The sequence below is a fragment of the Lagopus muta genome, chromosome 1, assembly GCF_023343835.1.
Source record: "Lagopus muta isolate bLagMut1 chromosome 1, bLagMut1 primary, whole genome shotgun sequence".
Lineage (NCBI taxonomy): Eukaryota > Metazoa > Chordata > Aves > Galliformes > Phasianidae > Lagopus > Lagopus muta.
The window spans coordinates 117,233,921-117,256,069 of record NC_064433.1 but is presented as its reverse complement, the minus strand read 5'-3'; the positions used below and the strand labels follow the sequence as shown (position 1 = coordinate 117,256,069).

The 22,149-nt window shown below is 49.3% G+C and overlaps 1 protein-coding gene across 1 annotated transcript in view; it reads left to right on the top strand.

Annotated features, from left to right (window-relative positions):
* Window positions 1-1,830: 1,830 nt before the first annotated feature.
* PTCHD1 (patched domain containing 1) overlaps window positions 1,831-22,149 on the top strand; it is a 40,812-nt gene continuing 20,493 nt past the window's right edge. The window contains exons 1-2 of the mRNA XM_048953768.1: window positions 1,831-2,252; window positions 12,184-12,844. Coding sequence (XP_048809725.1) covers window positions 1,902-2,252; window positions 12,184-12,844 — 1,012 coding nt within the window. The 5' untranslated portion in view covers window positions 1,831-1,901. The remainder of the gene's footprint in view (window positions 2,253-12,183; window positions 12,845-22,149) is intronic.

Below are 22,149 nucleotides of genomic sequence, written 5' to 3'. Positions count from 1 at the left end.
CCTGCACCTCATTGGATGGTCCTCTCTTCCCATTCTTCTCTCCTTAATTTAGTTTGGGAACTCTCCAGAGCAATGAGACATCATTACCTATTTTGTAAAGCGCCATTCAAAGCTGTAGTAAAGTGGCACACAGACGTGATGATGGAAATCCTGCCCTCCTGCTCCCTGCAGAAGACAGGCACAGCTGAGGGGTGCTCAGCAGAGACAGGGCTCCTCCCTACAGCCCAGGCAGGCCTGCAGACCCCCACCTCAGCATGCTGAGGGCTGTGCTGGGTGCCAGCTCCTCACATTGACTTTGCTGAGGTTGCTGTGGAGGAATGGCTGCCTGCTAAAATAATTAATAGTCCCCTTCATTTTGAGTAATGATAAAAGTCAATTAATGGAGACCAAAAGCAATATGACACTGCCAGTAGCAATGACAAGTGCTCTTTGTGAGCTGCCAATGACAAGGAGCACAAGGCATGACCCCCACTGGGTTGGAAGATGGTGAACTGGGAGAACCAGGGGACATCGGTGGGCATAGCCCAGCTCCACCCAGTCAGATGATCCCCTCACTGGCCGTGTCGGAAGCTACGAAACACTGGGTTAGCCTTCAAGCACAACCTTGTTGTGAGGGAAGAAGTGGGTACGATGGCAAGGTGGCTGTCTGTGTGACAATACGATCTCGGGTCAGACACTGTAGAGATGCACAGGGAGGGACGATGTCAGTCAGCCCAGCAGTAACCGCACCAGGCAGCCACTGCTGCTCACACAGCGTAACAGGTGTAACACCCTCAGATTGAAACTTCCCCTTCGCCCTCCAGCAGGCAGCACGCAGGGCAGCATCTGGGACCTCACACCAGCACCGCCGAGCTGACAGCTAAAAGCCGGGGGCAGCTGACGAGCGCCAGGAACCCCAACAGCCTCATACCCCTTATCAGAAACACACGTTTTCGTCCGCTCTGGTCGCTAAGCTCAACATGTGGTTTATAGGGAGATCGCGCCCCGTGCCGGGAGACACAGCCGGCGCCCGGAGCTGCCCGGGGGCTACTCGGGGGTCCGGGTACAGCGGCCCGGGCAAGCGCGGCCCCGCCGCAGGCTCCCGGCCTCCCTAATGGGCATGTGCGGAAGGCGCCGCACATGCCCACTCTGCCGCCTGAGGCCGGGGGCTGCCGGGCAGCGGGGCGCGCCGTCGGGCACCCCGAAGCGGCCGAGGGCGCCCCGTCCGCTCCCGGCGGCGGCTCCGTGGGCGGAGGGCTCCCGCAAAGCGCTCTCGGCTCCCTCGCGGGGAGCGGCCGCCCTCCGCCGCCCGTCGGGACCGCCCGGGTTCGCCGAGGCGGACGGGGATGTGGCGGCGCGGCGGGCGGGGCCGGGCGGCAGCCGGGCGGGGCGGGGCGGGGCGCGGCGTCCCGAGCGCGGCCCCGGCGGGAGGCGCCGCCCGGCGTGGCCCCTCGGCGGAGGGCGCCGGCGGCGGGGGCACCGCGGAGGGTTGTCCGCGCCCGCCCCGCCCGCCGCGGCCGGCGGATTAGTCAGCACTCTGCGGGCGGCCCCGCGCCCGCGCCAACTCCGCGGCGGGGGCGGGGAGCGGCGAGCGGCGCCGGCCGCTGCCCGCGGCCAGGGGCGGCGGCGGCGGCGGGGCGGTAGCCCCCCTCTCCCGTCCCCTCCCCTCCCCGCGGTCCGCGCGGCCGCCCGGCGGCCACAGGCAGGAGCGCCTCGGCCGCCCCGCGCGCGCAGGCGGGAGGGAGGCGGCGCGCCCCGCACGGCCGCACGCAGACGCGCGGCGGCGGCCCCCGGCCCCCCGCAGCCGCGGCCGGCGGGGAGGCGGCGCCCGGCGGGGCCGCCCCATGGTCTTACGGGGGCCGTGGGGGAGCCGCGGGGGCCCCGGCGCGGCGCTCGCCCTCCTGCGCGCCCTCCGCACTAGGATGTTGCGGCAGGTCTTGCACAGGGGGCTGGGGACGTCCTTCTCCCGGCTCGGCCACTTCGTCGCCAGCCACCCGGTGTTCTTCGCTTCGGCGCCCGTGCTCATCTCCATCCTGCTGGGCGCCAGCTTCAGCCGCTACCAGGTGGAGGAGAGCGTGGAGCACCTCCTGGCCCCCACCCACAGCCTGGCCAAGATCGAGCGGAACCTGGTGGACAGCCTCTTCCCGGTGAACCGCTCCAAGCACCGGCTCTACTCCGACCTGCAGACGCCGGGGCGCTACGGCCGGGTGATCATCACCTCCTTCCGCAAGGCCAACATGCTGGACCAGCACCACACCGATCTCATCCTCAAGGTAACCGCGGCCCCCGCCGCCTCCCGCAACAGTTGGGAAGCGCGCAGGGGGCACCGCACCGCCGGCCCTGCGCTCCTTCCCTGCGCTCGCGTGTGTTTTATCCGAGTTGGGGCGGCTCGGGAAACTCCGACTCAGCGAGCGGCTGGGAACACGGCGAAGGGCAGCACCGAGCCATCTCCCACAGCGAGCGCAGCCGGCAGCGCTGACAGCATCTATCTGCCCGCGGCGCGGAGCGGGACGTTCCCGCAGCGTGTGCCGGAGCGCTGCGCCGCGGTGTCGGAGCGGGGAGGACGGGAGCGAATGTGTGCCGGGGAGGGTCGAGCTCACCGGGCAGGGCTCGGGTGGTGCGCATAGCCCAGAGTTGTGGCAGGCTCACCCCCGCGTCCGCTCTGTTGCTGTACGGTGTATGGAAAGCCCGGGGACTCGGTACCGCTTGTCTCCCCTGTGTCGGGCTATCACACCGCGGAGAACCAGGGTAAATTCTGTTCAGCGGCTCCGGGGAGTGTCCCTTCCCTAGCGAGAACATCGGCGCAGATAGCGCGTGTAGGCACTTTGGGGAGATGCGCCCCTCGCTAAGCACGGCAATAACTGTTACAGTGGGCTCGTGGGTGTTTTATTCCAACTGTAGCCATGTAAAGAGCTGTAGTGCAGTGCCCCTCCGTGTGCTCCGTTTCCTTTTTTCTCTGTATTGCCCAGTAGCGCTGGACACACCGCGCTGCCGAGTGCAGCCACAGAAATGTATGTCACCGCCGAGCGAGAAAACTCCAGAGGCGGTTTTCATTCCTTCATTTCCTTGTGCCGTGGATTGCATCCGCATCCAGCGCACACAGTTACTCAGTCATAGGGTAATGATGGCAATGGATTTTTTTCTCTGCGCTGCTGCTTTCTCTGGAGATCTGTGGTTCTATCGATAGCACAGTGGCACACAAATAAATGCTACGCTGAAGCTCTCCACGAGCAAACTTCTGCGTCAGATTTATCATATCAGCCAAAGAGCCATAACTTAGAAAGTTGTCAGCATTTAACGCTGCCTCATTTTTTAACAGACAGAATTTGCCAACAGAATGATTATTTCTTATTTGGTGAGATAATGAACACCATTGCTGTTTGCCTGTTTACTCATACCGTTAATCTGACATTGTCAGGCATCTTTGATGCATTATTTCCAACTCCTTACTTATCTAATTAATCCCAGCTTGCCTTCTGCAGAAAAAATCCCATCACTTGTCCCAGCTGTGTTTCTGTCTGTGCAGCCTGAGGTGCCCAGCAGGTCAGCACAGCCATCCGGGAAAGAGAGCTCCTGGCTCCCCATGTCACCGTGCCGGCTGCGACGCAGGGCCATATCGTTCTGTATCAGCAAGGCTCACCAAGAGGAGGAGGCAGAGAGAGAGGGGCCATCAAGGCTCTCCTACACACATATCCATATGTGGAGGGCAAAAGGGAGCAAAACCATCTAAAAAAATTCCCTCAGGCCCCCGGGCAAAGCCATGCCCCTCTAGATGCTGCGCATCAGTGTCATCCCACCTGTGAGTGTTATTACACTGCTCACCTCCCCTTTCCTGGGGGAGCGTTGCCTTCCCAAGGAAGAGCTTTTCTGGGCTCCCTTGCCAGGCAGGGAGTGCCTAACGCTGCTATTGCTGCCCTGGTCTCATGGAGGGGAAAGAGATGTTCTCTGCAGCAGAGAAAGAAGTGAGCTTCCATTATCATCCCCTTGGTAAAAGGATATGAAGTTCTGGGGTCTGAACAGCTGAAACTTAGTGGTACTGTCAAAAGTTAGTCACTATAATACCCTAATTAATTCATTCATTATTGTGGTAAGTTCTTCGGTGGCTTCTCTGAAGTGCTGTGGTTAGTGCAGTGCAGTTCTGACAGGCGTGCTTCAGCCCGAGAAGCTCCAGGTGCCACAGCTACGCAGCACCCTGCCAGCTGGCTGGCTGTGGTGGTGAAGGGACCAGCCCCATACCCAAACCCCAAGCTGGAGCTGACAGCCCGTGTGTGCCAGTTGGCCTCCTTGGGTGTGCTAGCGGCTCCGTGCAAGACTCTGCGCTCATTAGCAGGGAAGCATGTGACTGCCTTCTTATAATAGCTTTGATTAAATTGGGTAAATGTCCATCCATAATTCCCATAACTCTCCCCATAAATGCTTGAACTGTTTTTGTGCCTGCCATCCATCGTGTTTCCAGGTGGTGTGGTCGTCTGTAGAAGAGAGACAGGGGCTTTGAACAGATAATCCAACTAAAGGCTCTGGAGTGTCTTGGTGGACAAGAGATGATCCTGAAGCTGAGAGATACTAGAGGGAAGTGATGAAATAGTGCTCTACAGCTGGGCACAAGGTACTAGCTGTCAGTGTGTAGGGCCTCTTTCTTCTTCAAGATTTCACTCTGTCAAAAGAAAGAAAGATTGGAAGCACTGATACCCAACTGAAGAAGTGCTTATCCCTGTATTTCCAAGAAGTATTTGGAGAAACAAAAATAATTTGGATTTTTGGTGTGCACCATCCTGCAGAAGTTCAGAAGATTGTATCATTTCTGTACAACTCATAGAAGCCTAGAATCCAGTCTGAAAAGAGTCGAAGAGCAGCCCCCTACCAGGTCATTGCCTTAATTCTACTTGCAGCTAGAAACTTGGCAGGTTCAGGACATGCAGGCTCGCAGGAAATGCGGACCTAACCAGGTGTTTTGAACCCTTGAAAGTACATCCTGACTAAGCCAGGATTTGAGACACCCATCGTTTTGAGCCTCTTCATTCCTCCATATTTACAGTGAGTTAACTGCATTATTCTACAATCTAATTTAGTTTTCTTATGAAAGCTTCCTTTTTTTTTTCCAGAATATCCTGTCTTCCACTTTTATTATTGTTCATTACATTAACACAGTACTTTTTATTTTTTTTTTTGCCAGTGACTCTATTTAAGATGCACAGATGAAAAGGAAATGAAATGTGACATTCCATACTGAAAAGGATTGTATTTACAGTTTGCCTGTATGAAAGTCTGTAGATGAAGGTTTATTTCTTAAAGAAACCTGTCCTGACTACAGAGTTTCAGACTCTGGTTATTGCCTCTTTCCTATGAACTGGCCATCAGTGGGTATAGTTAGCTGGTTAAATACCTAGTGGCACATGCAAGCAAATACTGAAATTAGTCATTCATATACAAGGACACATTTATTTAAGTGCTGCATAACTTGTGATTGTTGCAGAACAAGACAGCTGAACTCTAAATTTTTGCAGACCTCATACTTGTTTGGATTTCTTTTCCTCCCTCTGCCCCTTAATTGCTGTGTCTGTGCCCATGTGTGCCTGCACACTCTGTCCACAGCCTGCCCGGATTTCCCCATTTATTTTCTATGTGTGAGGAAACTCGTGGAGGAAACAGCTATGTTTATGTTCCCATGTTTGTGTTATCTCTAATTGTTTTCTGTACCAACATGGCATGCTGAAGCTATTGTTTCAGTGCTGGCTGTAGCAGAACTGAGGGTTGGGTCTGGTGCAGCTCTGACTAGCGTAAGCACCCAACCCTGCATTTCAAAACTTCGCTACTTCTGAATGCTTGGATGCAGACAGCCAGCTGCAGATCTAGCAATGGATAAGTAGTCTCCACCTTCTCTGCATAGCTCCCGCGCTAACGGCGCTTCTAAAGGAATTGCCAGCAGAACAAATAATGAATTCTGCCACAAAAATTAAAGGATGAAGTCATGTCTTCAGAGCAAGGCTGTAAGATGAGGGGAAGAGTCCTAATACAAGAAAAACAAGGGTGTGAAAGCAGCAGAAGTGCAAGCCTGTTGTCATAGCAGCACAATGCTGCAGGGCTAAAACGTATCTTATGCGAAAACAGATGAGAATTAAGATACACAGGTGAGATCTGGGCGCAGCCAGGGAAGAAGGACGGCCAGCAGCATGCTGCAGACGGGCAGCCACCAGACATGTGGTCATCACACCAGGTTCTGCCTCCTGTGGCACAGTGCTTGAGGGGACAGAACCTCTTGGGGGGATGTCATGCTCCAGAGGAGGGCCCAGGGGTCAGGGATGCCACACAACGTGGACACCAAGGCCTGCCCACTGGTGTCCAGGTGGTGTTGCAGGAGTGCAGCTGGCTAATGTGACCACGCAGAGGATTCCTGACTAAGTGACCTGAAAAACAGCCTTGACATTGGGGTGGGTAGGACAACCCCCTCACTCCTGCTCAGGCAGAGAATCAGGAGCAGATACATTGATGAACATGAAGTAAGAGCCATCTGCCATACCTCAGCTGAGGAGCCCTTCGTGAGGGTGGGCCACTGCATCATCTGCCCCCCAAGAGGTGCTGCAAGGACAGAGAGAAGACAAGCTGATGTGTGATCAGCACCAAGAGTGAAGTCTTCCTCTCCGTGCCAAACAATGAGAAGTGGATTTCAGAGCCCATGACCAGGCTCCACGTAAGGAGCCCACTTGTGCTGCTCACTCGTCACAGCCTCCAGTAGCAGTCTAAAGAATTCTTCTTAGTGAAATCCAGGTAAACTTGCCATGCTGCTGATCAGAATTAAGATCACATTCATTAGGAAAGCTTCTCCACTTCAGAGTAGAAATGTCTTCGCTCGCAATTACCAAGTGGATAGTCAGGAATGTGTACATATACGTGTATCTGCCAACATACATGTTTGAGCAACAGCAGTTGCCCCTCAGTTGATGCTTTGTGCTTTGAACAGTTTTAGATTTTAATTACGTGAAGATTGTTTGGAGAAGATACAATCCAAGTGTTTTAGGCAGCTAGAAAATTAGTTGTAAAAATACATCGCTTCCATAATTATTATCTTAGCATATTTGCAGGAAATCTGATGGTAAGACTGCTGGAAAAGGAGTCCAGCTACAATTTCTGATGTGTTCTTCAAGCTGTTAGGATCAGCAAGCCTATTCCCTTGGCAGTGCATGCAGCCCCCATCCTTGGTTAGGAGGTTGCTGGCACCAGCAACCCCTGAAGCCCTGATTTAATTTGCAGAAGGCCATGAATTTGTTGACAGATATCACTGGACCCAAGTGCCCAGGCTGGCCCCAAGGCCTGGCCCTTCTTAGAAGTTCCTTGCCTTCCCTGTCCACATTTCCTTCTGGTTAAAATACGTTCCTAGTAGTTTAATTCTGCCTGTGTCTGCACAGTTTTGTCTTCTGTAAAGCTCTGTCAGTCTTTTCTCTCATGTAAACCTTTTGCTTTTTCACTGAGGTGGTCTCTCAAAGTGAATAAAAAAGCACTCTGCAAAGGTAGGACATGACAAAGATTACTGAGATAGTAGAGAAAGTGATGAAATTTATGGCAGTCCAAGAAAAGTTTTTTCCTCTCTTCATTTTCCTTGGCACAAGTACCCCATAAAAATTATCAAAAGAATGAGCCAGCTTTGCATGAGAGTGAAGCCTGTATAGAGAACCACTGTTTCAAATCAGAAAGCAGTTCAGAGCTCAAATCAGAGCTGGGATTTTAAGTAGTAATGAGTTCACTCGTTACTTTATCTCTGAGCCATCTCAGGCCTTCGTCCACACATGTGATCAGTGAAAACTGAGGTTCTTGAAAAACACCACTTCAGGCGCCACTGATGCTCTAGGAAACCACAGATTTGGTAAAAATGACAAAAAAAAATAATGAGTTGGCAACACCGAAAAAGGTGAAGCTCGTATTTAGTTTTAACCATCAGACAAAGACTGAAGGAATCAAATGTTAGCAAAGGCAATGTAATACGGCATGGCAAAGATCTTACTCCCATGAGTAAAACATGACTCCGTGTGCCAGCTCATTTGCAATAGGGGAAGACATACGTATATCTCACTAGTTTTATCTAGTTGGCCATTCATCGACTATATGTCAAGTAACAAAGCATGTTCAGGTCCTTATGATGAGTAATGTCACCTATAAAACACTGCACAGCACTGCTCCACAGAAAAGCCAGACTAACCTTCTCACAGGCTGTATGACAAGCACAGGCTAGCTATGTGTACCCTTCATACTGCAGCTGGTGGCAGACTCAGCTCCCAGGGTCAGGCTGTCCTTCCACAAGTGAGAAATGGAATGAGAAACAGTAGTAGGGAGCTGGCACAGCTGCCCAGAGAAGCTGTGGTGCCCATCCCTGGAGGTGCTCAAGGCCAGGTTGGATGGGGCCCTGGGCAGCCTGATCTGATGGGGGGCAGCCCTGCCCATGGCAGGGGTTGGGGCTGGGTGGCTTTGGAGTCCCTTCCAATCTAAGCCATTCTATGATTCTGTGAAGTGGGAGCTTGATGAAGCTGACACATTTACAGGTCTCACCCACAGCCTCCATGCAGGCTGCGTGGAGGTCTGTGGTGAACCCTCTGATGGTCCCTGCCTCCCTGGACTGCACAGATGAGGAGCTGGGCCTTCATGGGCTTTCATTAGGCTAGCAGATAGCAAAACATAGCCATAGAGGGTTTCTGGGATCAGAGCATTTTGCAGGTGAATCGGCAGTTTCTGAGCCCTCCCTGCTGTGACAGGATCTGTGTGTCTTGTAGGAAGGTTCTTATAGTCTGAGCAAGCCATCAAACCCTGGCAGCAGATGCTTGCTTCTGCATTACAAAAAGGACTTCTATGCAAAGTGGTGGAGCTAGAGGTCTTCCTCTTCCCTTCATGTGGCTCCTTGGATCTTCTTCATGGACTGAGGAGAAAAAGCAGTATCCTGGCACCCCACCAGGCCCACAAGCCTCACCTGCTGCTGCTTGCAGGGAGGGATTTGTCTCCCTGTTGGAGCCACCTTTACTCCATTTGAAGTGAGCAGATCAGCAAGCATGGGGCTTAAAGGCCAGGACAAAGGTGTTTCTGTTGAAACATGGAGAGAGAGGGATATAAGTTGTTCTGCTGAGAGGTTTAGACTGGATGTAAGGATAAAGTTTTTTACAATAAGGGTAGTGAAGTACTGGCACAGCTTACCCAGAGAGGTGGTGGATGGTCTGTACCTGGAAACACTCAAGGTAAGGCTGAAAAGGGCTCTGAGCTCCCTGACCTAGCTGTAGGTGTCCCTGTTCATTGCAGGGGAGTTGACCTTTAAATGTCCCTTCCAACTCAAACCATTCTATGACTATATGAGTCTATGATTGTATGACTGAGCACTTTCAGCCAAAAGCAGCGCGTGAGGCCGTGGCCAGCAAGCTCCAGCAGTGCTGCACAGCCCTCGTGCTGCAGCACTCCAGCAGCATTCCCAGGAGGAGAGCTGCCTCCCAGGTCACTTGCGTTGCTTGCTAACCAAACGGGCTGTGAGCGATGAGCAAGCAGTACGTGTCTCCCTTCAAGGAAAGCTATTCAGGCAGCCTTTGATATTCTTTTAGCTCTCCATCTCTACTAATAGGATCAGCAAGGATAAGAAAACAGTTGGGTAAATGAGAATCTGGTGGATTTATTTAGGATATAGTTCCCTGCTGTTCAGAGCTGAGCATGATGACGTTGTTCCCATCAGGGCAATCCATCCTCCTACTGCTGGCAGACCCAGGCTTCTGGCTGCCCTGTTGCTGTGTCAGGATGGGAGCAGTGTGGGGCTCTGAGCCCAAAATCATTGTGCCCAAGGAGCAACAAGTATTCAGCCTTCCATCGAAGATGTTAGAGCAGCTGTGACAGCTGAATTTATTTTATAACCTAAATATTAAAAGAAAGTGGTTCAGATGTAAAAGGAAGCAAATGCAGCAGGGAGGAACGGTAGGTAAATAGCAGCACACACAGTTTGATAAAACTTGTGTGACAGTTCCCTTCCTCTGTTTTGTGTGACTTGATGGATCCTTTCTGAAGCAGTTGTACTGTTAATCCAGTACGAGCAGTAAATTCCTTTTGTTGCTCCTAGTTGTCCTCAGCTGCACTTCTCTATATGACATCTGGCTTTACAACTGTTGTCAATGAAATACATACAGCAACTGCCATTGTAAACAAATTAAAATCAGATGTCTGTCTTTGATTCAGTAAGCCAGAGCATTTTCCCCAACCATACCTTTGAATTCAATGCTCTAAAACAGCTCTTGAAGAACTTTTCAAAAGCAAGCAGGAAAGATGGGAAGAATTCCCAATGCAGGATCATTTCTCTGGCACTTTCTTGCAAATCTCTTTATTATGGTTTTAGAAGAAAGGTTGTGCAAGAACCCCTAATCTGTCACACAGAAAGTTACTTGTTCCCCCACCAAGATGGAAAATTTCTTTCTCACCATGATAAGGTCCTGTGTTCTCCCAATGCCATGAAAAGGTTCATTAGTTTGGTTCATTTCTCAAATCTGTCTTTCTAATGTCAGTACTGAACTGTTCTTGTGTAGAAAATAAAAACTGCTCAAGTGTGTAAAAAACACACCTCCAAACTGCTGGAGAAACGCTGAGATTATAAGAACTTTGTATTTTTGCAGATATAACATCATATCAACCTGAGGAATGGAGGCGGCTTGGTTAAATTTATACTCCATCACAGACAGTACAATGTAACTGTAAAATAATCAGATTGATAGTATCATCCAAATGGCATTGGTCTTATTTTTCTGCAAATAGGTCTGAAATGGCACAGAGATGTCTCTACAACCATTTAAGTTCTACAGGATTTTAGCCCTGAGTATTAGACGTGTCATCTGTTGTCACCAGACAAGTATATGAGCTGTGCTGCTGTGCCATGTGCTATCTGCTGCTTTATAATCAGCATTTCTCTTCAGAAAAAACTAGTTCCATTAGATGTCACTTAATCCCAGCCTCTACTGGGTGCAGCAACCTACTGTCCTCCTTGGGAAACTGTATACGGTTACAAAACAAGAAATTGTGTCCCCTTAGCCCATCCTTTTTGTCTTGCTCAAAATCTTAAGGCAGAAAGTGGCCATTCCCCTCTCTAGAGACAAGCTGAATGTGGGCTGGCAGCCTCAGGTGATGCCAGCACTGGACAGCAGAAGCAGTGATGTGTGGGGGTCCCAGCATTGAGGTTCAGATGTCCCCACACCCACTGCAGGACAGCAGAGGACACTCAGCCACTGGGGCTCAGACTTGGTGGGAGGAGAGGTGGTCCTGGCCTTGGCAGCACCCTTATGGGAGGTATTGGTGTCCTTTGCACAGTGAACACAGCACATCAAGAGTTGCATGGTGATAGTAATGATTCAAGGTATTTCATAAGGAAAATACCCCCAAACCAGCTTGCACTTTGCTAAGACTCCTTACATTAGCAAGCTCAGTGCTCTACTTCTGAAAAATACTGCAACCCCACTTGTTAGCGCTCTTCCCTTAATGTCTTTTAGATGTCATGTTTCTTCTGCATTAATTAAAATGGATTTAGAAGGGGTTGTATGATTTTTCTGTACTTTGTCAGAAGAGAGCATAATCTTTCTGCCCTTTCGATGCTCCAAAATAACTGAATGTGCTTTGGATCAGAGCTCATGGAAAATTTCAGCAGGATGCAAAGCGACTTTTAAAGGAGGGCTGCATTAAAAGCTGCCCGAAAGCAAACAATAAGCAGGGATAGCCCACAGGCTCTAAAATGAAGGCTTCCTCTGATAAACAGAGAGGAGAACAGTGGTGACTGTTCTGTGACTTCTTGCTCTCGGGTAGGCAGAGGGATTGATGGGGTCGAGCTGGAGACAAAAAGTGGATGGCTTAACCAGTGCCAGCTCCAGGTGCTGATGATCCTGGCCCTCCTCTGCAGGCTGCATCCCAGCTTCCTCCCGCAGCCTGGGGGTCACCAGCGTGACGACATCCCCTGTGCCAGCCAGGCTGTCCCTGCCATCCCACCTGCCCACGATACCAGCAAGGGACGCAGGAGAGTGATGCTGCTATTTTAATGCATGCTTCTTTTTTGCGCTGAGTTTGCCGTGAGTACCGCAGCCACCAGAACGCTCGCTGCTCTTGTCTGGCTGGAATAGGAGAGGGACGGAGGCTGCGAGCCGCTGTTGCTCTGGCTGCTGCCGAGCGGGATGAACTGATGAATAACGTCTGTGATTTCTCTTTCCCTTGTAGTTGCACTCTGCTGTGACCAGGATCCAAGTGCAAAGACCTGGTTTCAATTACACGTTTGCCCATATATGTATCCTGAACAATGACAAGACATGCATAGTGGACGACATAGTGCATGTGCTGGAGGAATTAAAGGCTGCTCGTTCTTCTAATCGAACTAATTTTGCAATCACTTATCCGATTACTCACTTAAAGGATGGCAGGGAAGTGTATAATGGGCATCAACTTGGTGGGGTTACTGTGCACAGCAAAGACCGGGTGAAGTCTGCAGAAGCCATTCAGCTCACCTACTACTTGCAGGCAATCAACTCCTTGAATGACATGGTGGCAGAAAAGTGGGAATCCATTTTTTGTGACACTGTTGAACTTTTCCAGAAATCCAACAGGAAAGTCAAAATGTATCCTTTTACTTCTTCTTCGCTGAAGGAGGATTTCCAGAAGACGAGCAGGGTGTCAGAACGCTACCTGATCACAAGCTTGGTCCTTGTGGTCACCTTGGCCATTCTCTGCTGCTCCATGCAGGATTGTGTCCGCAGCAAACCCTGGCTTGGCCTGCTGGGATTGCTGACCGTGACCCTTGCCACCCTGACTGCAGCCGGGATCATCAATCTCACTGGTGGGAAATACAATTCCACCTTCCTGGGGATCCCCTTCGTCATGTTAGGTAACTATCTCCTACTCTCTCTTTTGTGTGTTTGTGCCTCCCTGACGCCTTTCCCAGCCGGCGGAGAAGCAGCACTGCATGACTCCCAGTATCTGCTCCCTGTAACGCTGCCCCGTGCCAAATCCGCACCGCCTCATTTCCTAAACAGCTTGTGCCGTGCCCGGACGTTGCGATTATTTCTGGGTTTCTGCTGTATGGCGCAGTGCCCACGTGGTGGTGAGGACCAAGTACGTGCTGCTGCCATGCGCGGTGCAAGGAGCCCTGCTGCTGTTGCTCTGCGTTTCAGTGGCCAGCTTTAGGAGACCTGCGTGTGGCTCTCTTGCTGGACTGGCAGCATCGGCTGCCCTGACAAATAAAGGGCGGATGGAGAGCTCGCTCCTTGGCAGAGCAGAGCAATGCAGGGCAGGAGCTCCCTGTGTGTTGTGCTGCAGCCCCTTGCCGTGCTGCGGGATCTTTTCTGGAGGATGGGGAGGAGGGCAGGAGGAGGACGGGCAGCTCCCAAGCTGCGATCTCGTGCCTTTGTGTTGGTGCCAGTGGTTCAGGATGTTTGCCCTCCAACCAGACAGGCAGGGGCTTCCCAAGGGGCAGAAGGAGCTTTGGGGATCTCACAGCTTCTGTGTTTGTGTTTGGTTCATGAGCAGCGTGAAAAGCTCCATGTGCCGTAGGTGTTTAATGTGCCCTCGTTCCCAGCATTGTTCATTGGTGGAGAATAATGCATGCATTGATTTGATCACAGCTTTCCCAGCTGAAAATCAGTGCTCAGGAATACTTCAGATTTCAAGAGTAAGAGTGCCTTTGCTGACTTAGCTGCATCATGTAGTGATACGTCGCGTTTCAGCACAGCTGTTTTTATACTGAGCGCCAGGTTCCTGTGCCATGCCCATGCTGTATCTGTGGTATTGCTGCACTTTAATTAAAGACTATGCTTCAGTGCCTCACACTACCAGCTAATGTGCAGAATGTATTTGGTGACAAAGAGAGTTCAGCTGCATTGCATCGGCTGCAGCGTGTCACTCTTGTTTTCAGGTGATATCTGTGTAAATTGAACTGCCTCATAATCTAGAGGAGAAACAGCACAAGGAGTCAGAGTTGAAGGCTTTCTGACCCAGATCTTTGTTTTCTTTTATGGGTTCTTATGTTTATGCATGTGTTAGAAAAATCTCTTTCTCAAAGTAAGTAGTCTGTGTAAGCTACAGAAGAGTGGCCATAGCGGGAAAACAGTTTGAAGTACAGCCTCTGAAAGGAAAGTGCCTGGGGAAAGTTACTTTGAAATATGAAATATTACCTCTTTTCAGGGAGCAAGGCTGCTGCTTTCCGGGGCAGCCTTTCAAATCATGAGTTCACTGATAGTGGCTGCACTGAGATTTGGAATCCTTAAATATTACAGATCATTATGAAAAATCTGGTTGTGCTTAGTGAGTTTCAGGTGCACAGCTCAGCTCTCACTGTGAGCAAGCCAGGACAGAGCAGTGTGTTCATGGGAATCTCACATGCTTCCCTGGCTTCATTGAGGTTAGGAGTTTTTAATGAGAACTGCTTTAAAACAGTAATAGCTGGAAAGGCATGACTTTTCTTTCTTTTTTTTTTTGTTTATTTTTTTCTGCTGCAGTAACACAGCAAGATTCATCATGCATTTCAAAATGTGCTTCATTCCTATACATCACTTTGCTTGCAGACGATGGTTTAGCTCAAGGTGGCTGAAGGCTGGAGACACAAACCACTTTCCATTATAGCTGGCTGAACTACTTCCACTTAATTTCAGTGACCATCAGATTAGATCATAGATTAACTGACCTTTAGAAAGCTAAAGGATTTCTGGCTAACAGTGTAGTCCCATAGCTATTACTCATAATCTCATGGCTAAAAGCAGAAATTAGATAGAAAAAATGCTTACGCTGGACACATTTCAGGCAAGGCCCCTCTTCTAGTATAAATCATTAATGAAGTTTCCCTGGTTTGTAGCAGCTGAGGATTTTTAACTTTCCATCAGCTCTGTGAGTTGAGGGTGCTCCCCAGACATGGTCTGACCTCTGCTGCAGGACAACATCACGTCTTCCCCAGCTCTGTCTCCTTGGAGCGCTTCCCGCTGTCGCTCACTGTGCTATCTCTGCAGCATTGGCATCACGTCTAACCCGAATTCCCCTTTTGCAGCTCAGCTGCCCTTATTCATCCACAGCATCTGGAAAACAACGTGTTTTCTTTTTCTTGACGTATTTGGGAACACTTCCAGTTGTGCAGTCCTCTTCTGTTCCATCCCGGCTTCCCTCAGGTGGTTCTTCCTGGCCTTACAGCAAACTCATTGCTCTTGGCTGCTCCACATCCCCTGTGGAGTGCGGTGCCTGGAGCTGGGCGCAGGATTTGGGCTGCGGCTTTCAGCACCAAGCAAAGTGGGAGGATTATTTCACACATCTCACATATGGCACTCCTGTTCATATATCCCGACATGACATTCATTTTTTGCAGCAATCTGAAGTGGTTGGCACTCGGTTTGTTGCATGCAGTAATTCACCAACCATGCATGCTGCTTTCTGCCGTGTTTGCACAGCCGATTGTTCCAGCACGAGGTTTACCCTTGTCCTTGCTGAATGTATCATTTATGTCACACCACTGCTCCTGTTTGCTAAGTTCACCCCGATGTCATCACTGCTGTTCCAAGATACGTTCACTGAAGATGGTCGGCAATGTTTTGCAATTACCCACTTTCTCATATTTTCAGGAATTCCTTTCAGAATAGCTTGGGTTGTTTGTCCAGTCATAAGTTTGTGTTAATCATTTAGACAATATGGCCACAGAACCCTCGGTTCGGTGCGCTCTGTAATGCTCATTTTTACCCATCATGTTTCCCTTAGCATCCCTCAGCACCAGCCATTTCCAAGAACAAGCAATCTGCAGGGAAGGGTGCCAGCCTCTGTGTGTGTTCGTCCTTAACTTCAGCACCACTGGGACAATTACAAGTACTGAAATTAGCACAGCTGAGCAAGCTGCACTCCCAAGCTCTGACAGTGTGAGCAGGCAGAAACATCTTTTGCTTTCCCCACCTGTTAAATACAACATACTACTTTAAACCTCCTGTGCTTTGGATTTAATCACCTTCAGTGTACTGTCTCCTAATTTATTTTCCTCTTTAATTAAGGCAGATTACAGTAGCTCAGCTGATGAAAGGTAACTCATTGAGTTGTGGTAACGCAAGCACCAATTCCTGCCTGTACCCAGGGCCAATGCCTGTACTGGATTTCTCCTGCAAGGAGGCCAGCAGGCTGCATGCTGCCTGCAGCCTCCCTCTTCTCCAGGGAAGGCTCAGCAGGTCTGGTGGGGATCTTCTCATCAGCTTGGCAGGCTCCCACCATTCATCTGGGTGTATTTAGAGTTAGTGTATGCCTTGCCGATTCCGTGGAGCTGCTGCCACCTGCACTTAGCAGAGTCGTGTAAAGGCAGAGGTACTCACATGCCTGGTTCAGATGGAATACTTGGCTGCAGTAAGTCTGCCCACTTTTGACCCTAAGAATTATATATGAAAAGAACAAATTCTTCCTAATTCAGACGAATTGAAAATAGTCAAGTTGTTGTGCCAGCTGAAAAGCAGAAACAAAATTCTGATTTCCTGCTGCTCATTCCACTGAAATCTACAGATGTTTGGTCTGGCACAGATGCTAATGTATTCATTGCAAGTTTTCCTTTATGCATTAAATATTGTTTAATAACTGCCAATCCTATAAAAATACCAGTTTCCTCAAAAAAAAAAAAAAGAAAAAAAGCCACATAACAAGGCACAGAACAAGCAGCAGGGCTGGCTGAGTGAGATTCTGGCCTGAGTGTCTTACCTCCTGCAGGTGCAGCACAACACTAGACATGGGGGCTCAGAAGCAAACTGCACGCTGCTCTCTGTCCTTAAGGGGATACCCACAGGGGAGGGACACAGCTTTTCCCAGCCACCAGCTGGGTGGCAGGGCTCAGTTCTGTAGAGTGGTTGGTGGTGCCAGGCACTGCCAAATAGGGGAGAGACACAGGGCTGGCTCCACATGCTTATATTTAGCCTCGGGTCTGAGGTGGAACTGGCACGGGAAACACAGCTAGCAGTTAGGAGAGCAGCTTGAGTTTGAAGCTTTCTGTAAACTGAAGGGGAGCAAGCCTGGTGCCAAAGCTAACATAACAGGGAGGGACTCTCTTACTGTATCCCTCACTCCGAGCTCCTGTGTCATGGCACCCACGGCAGCTCCTGCAGTGTGGTTACAGCTTCTGGATACTGGGTTGGAGGGAGCACAGGGGCAGGACTGTTTGCTGAGGGCTCTGCACTGGGGCCATGGAGATGCTGGAGACTGGACAGCAAAGGTCAAAGGGAGGAAAGGACTGGAGCAGCCAGTGCGCAGCCCCTGGGGAATGCAAGTGCTGCAGAGCTGGGCCAGATGGGCTCAGGGTCCCTGATCAGTTTGCATGGTACCAGCCTCACTAGGGAGCTGTGACATATGCCAGATTTGTAAGCCCTAAAAGCATTCATTATCTCCCCTATCAAGCACCCATGTGTTTGCTATATTCAATAAAACCAAAGTGTCAACTTTGGTTACATATAAAGATTTACAAAGAGAAAGAAACATCTCCTGAGGTACCCTTCAGTCCACACGTAAAGGTAACAGACACACAAATGTTTGACTTTGTATAACATTTTTCCACCGTTTTCTCTGCTGTCAGCTAATAAAAATGTGAAGTGTACTGAGCCTCTCTTGTCTTTATTCCCTGCACTGAGCTCTCTCACTTCTCTTGCCAACCTAACCCTCCAACCCTGCCTGCTGGGGGAAATCTGCTCTTCTCATCTGGACATCACCCTATGTCCCTCATCCCATTCTCCTCTCCCCCATCTCAGTTGCATTTTGGGGCAGCCCCCAAAGCAGATCTCACCCATCTTCTCATCCCAGGTGCAGCACTCTCTTCCCTTATCCCAGCACTGTTCTCAGGGTATTTTGTTCTTCCCCATCTTTCTTTGTCCTTTTCTCCTTGGCCATAGCTGTATCCACTGCTCCAGCCCTTTTCTCAGTGTTCCTCAATAGCATCCTTAGCTCCCAAATAGTTTCCCACAATACCCTGCAGTAAGATTGCTGCTGCTTCAGTTTTCCCAGTGATTTCCACTGTTCCCTTGTATATTTTGCAGTGCCAAAGGCTCCAGGGACACCCTGGAAGCACACTGTCGTGGGGCTTTTTTTGTCACTCCATCTGCTCAGCCTTCCCAATTCAATCCTGCTCTGCTCAGTTATGTTCCTAATCAGTTTTTTTTTTGTTCCTCGTTCCTCTGAGCAGCCAAGCATCTTCTGCAGTCCCCCAGCCATCTCCTGGAGGGGAAGGCCCCTGGTGCAGCCCTTCTCCCTTTGGCTACTACAGTCTTCGCACCCAAACTATGGCTCTGAACCCACAGGCAGGTAGAAGAACCACCTCCTTCACCTGCTGGGCTCTCTCAATCCAGTTCTCCTCCTGACAGATCTGTTGCCCTAAATCCATTGAGGAACCTGAATACCAATGAGCCACAGAGGCATGGAAAGGAGGTTTAAAATACACACAGTAACAGTGTTTTAGACACTGTCATGACAACCCTTCTCTTGAGCAGTGCAAAAACTGCATGTGAAGCCAGTCAAGTGTGATAGCAGCACAGCCAGCATGCACCCATGTTCCCTTTTCACCACCACAGATACCGGTGAAGCCTTCACATGTGCATGGGCTCCTTGGCTTCAAAAGCATATCAGTGACTCAGGAAATACAGTGCTTTATGGAGAAGAGGAGCTGTGGCGTTCCGTCCCTGGAGGCGCTCAAGGCCAGGTTGGATGGAGCCCTGGGCAGCCTGAGCTGGTGGGGGGCAGCCCTGACCACGGCAGGGGTTGGGGTTGGGTGGGCTTGGAGGTTCCTTCCAACCCAAGCCCTTCCATGATTTTTTGATAAAAACTTTGCATACTAGACTGAGATGCTCCACGGAGACCTGGGAAAGGTCATTAGGAGTTGATGCAACTTTTCATTTTAGGTCTCTATCTCATTTAGTGCCTCTTGTAAATGGCATTCTCCAAACAGGAGATGGCTGACAGGCACATATGGCAGGGGGCTGTGGTTTTCAGGTGGTGAGACCTCTGTGTTCTGAAGGAGGACACTGGTGGAGATGGATTATGTTAAATTAAATTGGAATATGCGTAAGTTGTTTTGGTTTCAGCTTTCTCACCAGAAAAGGCAGCTTGAAGTGTGGTAAACTAATCCATATTCCACTGTACCGTTGTTCCACAAGGAAAAATCTCCTAGAAGCAAATGTTATTCTAGCTTGTGGGCTTAAAAATTGAAAAGAGATGTAAAAGCTGATTTTGCCCCAGATACGCTCACTGTGCCTTGCTCTGCCATCAGTAACTGTCAGGCACGGTGTGTCACTTGGCTATTCTGCTGTGTGGTGAGCGTTAACCTTTCACAGATGATTGCAGGTAGCTTTCATTTACCTTTAAGTTATTGGCTTTTTTATACAACGTGCATAAAATCTGTTGAAAGCTCACTTCAGGGGGAAAATCCATTTGCAGTTCTCTAAGCATGTCAGATGCAAGACAAGCCTGGTGATACTTAACTCTACATCTGACAATCCCCTTGGCCAGCAAGGCTTGAGTTTCATGCATCTCAGTGAAGCTTATTGGCCACACCTGTCATTTCTTTGCCACACTGGTGCAAGACTTCCCCATCCCAAGTGGCCACTCTACTCCCCATGTGTTCCTTCCAGCCAGACCGAGCACTTCTGGCTCTGCTTCAGTTCCATCAGGTCAGCTCTGCAGAAGGTTCAGATAGGGGGTAGACGATCATGCCGCACGGATGTAAATATTCCAACAGCTAAAATCAGATTTCATCAATGCTCAACTCCTTCCATCACACTGAGTGAAATATGACTTTCAACTTTTGCCAGGCCTTTTCCAAAAACAGAGGAAAGTAAGTCACACGTTTAAACAGACTTGACAGTCTGCTATTTAAGCACCAAAACAAGCCTTTACCCATTCTTCAGGGGAATGAAATATTCCCTGTATATCTAAAAGTAGATTTTGAACCATAACTTGCTTTGCTTATCTTTCTCAAAATAAAAAAAGCCACTCGAATTTCCTCTCAAATGTATTCTTGTTTTTAAAATGTGCTTATCTGACATTCCTGCTACCACTGTAACAACAAAAATTCAAATATTACACTCCTTCAAAAATAACGATCCAAGCAAAACACAGCATTTTCCCAAATGCTAAATCAGTCTTTTTAACCTGCATTCAAATAAATGGCACAATTCAAGATTAACCACATAGTTGCTGGATTACCCATATATTGTTATATAAGGGCTGCTCTGAAAATAATGCCTCCTACTTTATGGTGTTAGCCCATGATGTCAGAAGCAGGTGGTGGTGGCATGACAGTAGAGGTCAAACCATCCCAGCAATATTCTATTACGTTTCATTCCATGCAACAATTGAATTCCTCCACAGAGAAAAAAATGGCACCCACTGACATTCATTAACACTTACTGAATGTTTCTGGAGACTTAACAGCGAATGTGAGCACAGTGGGGGATGGATGGTGCATTTCAAAAGCAGTGACAGTGACAGTGAATCACATCCACTGGTGCAGATTTTTCAAAGAGCAGCATGCAGGCTTTTGTTCATTGCTGGTGAAAATGCAGAGCTCACAACACTGTTGAAAAATAGTCTTCTGTAGCTGAGAATTTGCTCTGTCAAGTAGTGTTACTGTGCTCTTTGTTGCTGTTGTAGCTTCCATGTAAATAAGTAGGAGGCATTACTTTTGGAGCAACCTATGTAATAACTGGTTTGGTTTGAGAGATTTGAATATAATTTGGTTTGATTTAAAAAAATATTTTGAAAATGCACTATTAAGTGAGAAGATGGCTTTTTATAATGTGTAGCTTTCATATCCACCGAAAGTTAAAAGTGACAAATGATGTTACTGTCATTGCTAATTAGTGGTCACAGTAACATGAGGACTGTGAGTACTGAGGCATTGTTTAGTTCTAGCTATTTAAAATACTTCTGCTCTTTGCTTCTCCCAACAGACAGAAAAAATACGGGAATAACTGCATCTGTCTTGCGTGTGTGCATGACTTCAGAGCTAAGGACCTCTGTCTAGAATGACTTCAGTTTCAGTGGTATCATGTAGATCATGCTCTTAAAATTAGCTTGTGCTTTGTATTGGCTTCTGAGACATCTGACTGTGCTGTGAGGGATGGTGTATCCTGTACCCCAGTATCACTGGTCCTGAGTATTTACAGCAAGACAGAAGGTGTGAAGGTGCTCCTTTCCATCAGCACATCCTTTGTGCAAATGTGCACTCAGAGTGATTCAGAAAGAGTGAGCCCTGACCAAAGCAGACAAAAGCACAGAGAGTGCTAATCCTATGCTGCATTCTCAAAAATTATCTTTAGAAACAGAGAGAAGATAGATGGGATATTAAATCAGACATTCAGAAAGCTGAGATCAGAACGATGCCGGGCAGCGGATCTGTGTGGGTGTTAGGAGCAAGCGAGCCCCTTTTGCGCTGTGCTTGGAGGCTCTGCGCAAGTCCTGAACAAGACAGAAACCTTGTGCTGGACTGCAAGAAACACACTGCTTTCCTGCCTACGCACTGAGCAATCCGAGCGCAAGCTGAACAGCCCAGAGAGTCTTTCTGCAAGATCTAAACCTAAAAATAACGCTGTGGTCTCCTAGCATAAAGCACGGAGCACCAGCTGATGATTTCTTCTCTGCGTGCAGCAGCTTGTGCTGCGTGGTGTGCAGGGACGCTTGCTCTGCATTGCTGAGCTCCTGTGGGCACAGCCACCCACAGCTGTGAAACACAGCAGATACTTCCAGCTTAGTATTAAACATCTCTCTTAGTTTCCTGCCAAGTAAATACAGCACAAAGCACAGTGATGATCTTTCAGGAGACTGAGGCAGGTTTTTGTTTGGTGTGAATAGAAGGTGCTTGTATTTGTGGTCCCAGCAGCAAGCTAAGGACCATGGGCTTAACCAGGGCTTTCTGGCCGGGATGGATCTGAGGGAGTCTGGGGAGATTGGCCCCAGCAATGGAGAAGATATGGCTGTATGCGGATGTAAAGCAGTCCCAGAGCCTGATCTGCTGCTGTTGTGCCTGACAGACATATATACAGACTGACATATATAATCTCAGGAAGTATGCTTCTTTTTGGGGGAGGATCCCAATAAAGTTTAGTAAACATCTGCAGGCATAGTGTACCTTATTAATATACATGTAAAATGTACTAGTCTTTCAGACAGTAACTGCAAACACTGAACCTACCCAGCAGCGCTATA